Source organism: Dromaius novaehollandiae, chromosome Z (assembly GCF_036370855.1).
Source record: "Dromaius novaehollandiae isolate bDroNov1 chromosome Z, bDroNov1.hap1, whole genome shotgun sequence".
Lineage (NCBI taxonomy): Eukaryota > Metazoa > Chordata > Aves > Casuariiformes > Dromaiidae > Dromaius > Dromaius novaehollandiae.
This window is the reverse complement of record NC_088132.1, coordinates 65,087,509-65,092,352: the sequence shown is the minus strand read 5'-3', so window position 1 is coordinate 65,092,352 and position 4,844 is coordinate 65,087,509. Positions and strand designations below refer to the sequence as shown.

At 65.6% G+C, this 4,844-nt stretch overlaps 1 protein-coding gene across 1 annotated transcript; it reads right to left on the bottom strand.

Annotated features, from left to right (window-relative positions):
* Positions 1-991: 991 nt before the first annotated feature.
* On the bottom strand, positions 992-2,666 carry LOC135325081 (multicilin-like). Its single transcript, XM_064502558.1, has 3 exons — positions 2,452-2,666; positions 2,187-2,297; positions 992-1,501 (listed from the first exon to the last, which is right to left on the bottom strand). Exons 1-3 carry the CDS (start codon positions 2,650-2,652, stop codon positions 1,136-1,138), a joined length of 678 nt encoding a protein of 225 aa, XP_064358628.1. The 5' UTR covers positions 2,653-2,666; the 3' UTR covers positions 992-1,135.
* Between the last annotated feature and the right edge of the window lie 2,178 nt (positions 2,667-4,844).

Here is a 4,844-nt window from a genome sequence, read left to right as displayed (position 1 = left end):
GCCACATGTTGTGCTGGTGACAAGAACCATTTGCGCTTTAATACAGCCTCTGCTTGCCATAAACACAACCCTAAGCGCAGGGTTGCAGCTCTCCTAAGTGACCTTCCTCTGAGATCATGACGTGGTGCTGCTCATGCTGTCACTTTAATTGACATACAAGTATATTACTATTTGATTGCTGTTAATGCACATGGACCTATGCAAGAATACTTGAAAATCTGAGTACTGAAAAGTAGAAAAACTGATAATTTCACGGATATAAAACTCAGCTAGGCTATCCTGAGTAGAGCATGGTGTCTTCATTCACTTATGTGCCACAAAAAAAGAAACTTCAGGTACTGTTTCAAGTATGGTGTCAGTGGTTCAGCTTTCAAACCAGCAGGTGCAAGTGAAATGTAGCCATTCAGAACATTTTATGGCATCTTTCATCCTTCTCTTTACTTGAAATAATATCACTGAATGTTAACAGCAGCATGTTTTATTCTAAAGTTTTCTGCTTGAGCACATCGAGCAAGGCAAACTGTGTAGATGCTCGGCTTTTGCTATTTTCGCACTAACAAGCAAATACGCGTACTGATGCAAAACACTGCTTACATGAAATCAGTACAAATAAAGGACAACCTTAAGCACTATCTAATCATCACATAGGGTGCAAGAATACACCCACAGCTGCACACAGGAGTGACAGTAAGTGCAAGTTTGTAGACTTTCTAGGTTTAATATTCCATGATTGAGAAAGTGTATCATGTTTAATCTGTTTTGGCGGCATGGTCATTTTGACATGCGCCATCCCTAACCGCTATCCTATGAGTCATACTTTTCTACTCAACTGAGCAACATCTCTGCATAGAGCCAGGCAGCTTTTCATTTAAGGGTATCTCGGTAGTCACTACACTCATTAACAAATTATTGAAGGTGAGTTATGCACTCCAAAACCACAGCCCCGCAGAAAAACGTGCAGCGCCTGCAGCTGCGCCGCCCAAGGCTCGCGTGCACGAAGGCGGACGTCTCGGCCGCTCGGCAGCGTGCGCGTACACGCAGACCCACGCTGCCTCCCGAGGCAGAGAAAGCCCAAATACCCGTTTTCGGTGCGGAGCAGCACCCCGAAGGGGCGCGGGAGGAGCGGGCCGCGCGCTCAGCGCGGCACCCAGCGGAAGCGGTACCCGCCGCCGGCCGTGCGCAGGGTGAAGGCGCTGCCCTGCGGGAAGGCCAGCGTGCGGATGCCGCCCGCCTCCCCCAGCGCTGCCCGCAGGCAGCCGCCCGCCTCCAGCGCCTCCAGCGCCTCCAACACCTCGCTGCCGCCGCCGCCACCGCCGTGCAGCTCTGCATCCCGCCGCTGCCGCTTGGGCTCCGGGCCGCCGCCGAGGCTGCGCAGGGCGGCGCGGCACCTCTCCGACACCTCCCGCAGCATGGTGTCCACGCCGGCGGCCTCCCCGGCGGCAGGAGGAGGAGGAGGAGGAGGAAGGGCCGCCCCGTCGGGGCACTGCGGCTGCATCAGCTTCTGCCGGCGGGAGACAGTGACACCTCCGCGGGTGCGCAGCAGCACCCCGCCGCACCGCGCCGCACCCGGCCCGGCCCGTGCTGCCCTCCCTGTCCCGCACCGGCCCGGCCCACACCACCCTGACCCACACCACCCCGTCCTCTCCTATCCCACACCACCCTGACCCACACCACCCCGTCCTCTCCTATCCCACACTGCCCCGTCCCGGCCCACACTGCCCTGACCCACACCACCCTGACCCACACCACACCGCCCTGACCCACACCATACCGCCCTATCCCGCACCGCCCCATCCTCTTCTGTCCCACACCGCCCTGATCCACACAGCCCTGTCCCACCCTGCACTGCCCCACACCGCACCACCCCAGCCTGCACCACCCCATCCCGCACCACCTCGCGCTGCCCCTCCTGCTCACCCCGTCCCACGCTGTCCTGTCCTGCACCGCCCCGTCCAGCACAGCCCCTTCCGCCTGCCCCATCCCACCCCACACTGCACCTCCCCGTCCCATCCTGCTGTCCACCCCTTTGCACACCCACACCGCCCCAATCCCGTACCACCCCGCACCACACAGCCCCACCACCCCACACCGCCCCGTCCTGCCTGCCCCCCCACGGCCCAGCCTGAGGGGTCCCCCGAGGGGCCGGCCGGGCCGTGGGGCAGCCAGGCCGGGCCGGCAGCACTCACATCGAGCACGGCGGCCAGCTGCCTGGCCTGGCTCGCCAGCTCCTTCAGCTGCACATTGCTCTCCCTCAGCGACGTGAGCTCTTCCTGCCTCCGCGTGAGGGTCTCCTGGAGCTGCGAAGGACCAGCAGGGACAGGGAGGTCCAGGACAGCCCCACCGCCCCCGGCACGGGGGGACACCGCACACCAGGGCCACGCAGCCACCAGGGCAGGGTGCTGGGGAGAGAAACCTGCTCCGGGCCCTGGGCGAGCACTTCCGAGTCCTGACCTGGCTGTTTTCCTCCAGGGCATCTCCCAGCGCCTTCTCGTGCTGGTCCGCCACATCGCTCCAGTACAGCTCGGGGGGAGGCAGGCTCTGCAGGGCCAGCTGCGGCGGGGCGCTGCTCCCCGGCTGCAGGCCACAGGGGCTGAAGGCCACGTCCTCGCCAAGCGAGAAATCAAAGTCGGCAGAGTCCAGTGGCGGTGGCATTAAGGTGGATGTGTCTAGAAGGAAAACTCCCAGGCATTAGGGTAGAAAAGGTTCCCACGTCCTCTTCCCCCCCCCCCCCCCCAGTCTCTCTACCGAGCATCTCCCCCGGTCGTTAGTGCAGGCATGCTGTCACTCCACCGCGGCAGCCACGTGCCCTGAACTCGTGTGAAGCTCATTTTACTTCTCTGCGGTTGGCTGCAGAGCAGAGGGATGTGAAGAGCTAAGTGCCAGCCCAGGTCCCTCTGCAAAGGACCACGGAGGTGAGCTGCCCTACGGACTGTCCCAGGGTTAAACAGATGTGCAGGTGCATGGGCATCCAAAACCCCAAAACAAAACAAAAAAGCATGGGAGGCGACCGAATGCGGCACCTGGACACAGCAGGACTTCTGATGCGCAGGCACAGGCATGTTTGGCTCATGTAAGCAAAAACATACTTGCCAGATATGAAATCATCCACAGCATCTCTGAACTCCTGAAAATCAAAGTCGGGCTCATCCTGCGAGCAGTAACCCTGCAAGAGGTGGATGAAACGTGCCTGTGAGCAGGGCCCAGGGCTCAGGCCTGCCGGGCCTGCACGCCGTGGCTTGGCCCGTGTTGGACGGGGCTGGACATAACCCTTACGCCGCCCGTGGCCTCTGCCGCTCTCAGCCTTGGCCTGGGCCACCGTGCGCACGGCCGCGACGCCCCGGGCCGTGAGGAGCTGCCGTGACTGCTCCTGCCCTGCCCGCACGGACACCCCGGGGCCACGCAGGCCGCCCCGGGCGCCGGTTCAGAAACGCCTCTTGCCCCTCGCAGCAGCGCAGCTGCCCGCCGGCAGCCCCGGCGCAGCGCCCGGCCCCGGGCGGCGGCTCTCGGGGCGGTGCTGAAGGAAGGGTCTCTGCCTGCGTCTCCCAGAAAGGGCCCCAGCACCGCCGCAAGGCGCCTCGCCAGCCCGGGCTACCGCCGAAGAGCCGCGGGACCGCACCTGTGCCCACTGCACGGCCGGGAGGCCCGAGGCCGGGCGCGGGCAGCGCCCATCGGCAGCGCCGGGGCTCGGCCCCACCGCCGGCGGCGCTGCCCGGACGGGGCGGCCCGGCCCCGCTCCTGCTCCCGGCGCGGGGTTACCTGCTGCGCGGCGGCGGGGAGGACGGAGGTGGTCGCCGCCACGTCCTGCCAGTCGCCGGGGGCGAGCGCTGGGGGCCGCGGCGGCGACGGGGCGGCGGGGCCGGGGCGGCGGGGCCGCGGCCGGGCCGGGGGCGAGCGGGGGCCCGGCGCCGCCGGGGGGGGGCCCGCCGCCCCGCCGCCGCCGCCGCCGCCGCCGCCGCCCGGGGGGGCGCCGCCGAGCCGGGCCGGCTTCTTGGCGAGGCGGGCGGGCAGGTCCTGCACCGTGTTGGGGCAGATGCTGCCGAAGGCCCTGCGGCCGCCCTGCTGCATGGTGCCGCCGGGCCCGCCGCTGCGGCCGCCGCCCCGGCCCCGCGCTCCGCGCTCGGCGCCGCCCCGCGGGCGCGGGCGGGCCGCGGGCGCGCAGCGGGGCGAGCCCGGGACGGCGGCGGGAGCGGGCTGCCGCCCGCCTCGCCTCGCCTCCCCTGCGCCGAGGCGCGGAAACGCCGCCCGCGCCCGCGCAGCCCTTCCCCGCGGGGCCCGGGCCCGGGACAGCCCCTCCCGCGGGCAGCGGCTCCCCCCGCCCGGCGGGCCTGGGCGGGCGACGGGGCGGCGGCGCAGCGCGGGGCCGGGCCCGCTCCGAGCATCATCCTCCAGCCCCGAGCGGCCGCCGCTGCCCGCGCCTCGGCCCCTCCGAGGCAGCGCCCAGGCTTGATTTTTCCAAGCGTTTTTATGCCTTAGATAGGTGCATCTATGAAATGCCAAGCTTAGGGGGCATAAAAAGCATGAGGTGGGGGCAAAAAAAAAGGGGGGGGGTGAGTCCGTGGCACCTGGGCTCAGCTGAGCCGCACACTGGGAAAGGCTCCCGCCCGCTGAAATCAGCACCGAGGTGACGCGCCAAGGCCAAACGGCCCCTGCGTGTGCTGTGCCGTGCGCGCAGGCACTTTCCGACCAAGCGGTTTTGGGGGGGGAGTACGTTTCCCTACATTTGTTTGGTTACTTAAACCTAGATATTGAACTGAAACCAGCTTAGTGTGCGGTTCGCCCCTTTCGTGCTGCCTTGAAATGCGTGCAGCTTGGAGGACTACTTATAAATGGTACCTGTTTTAGAT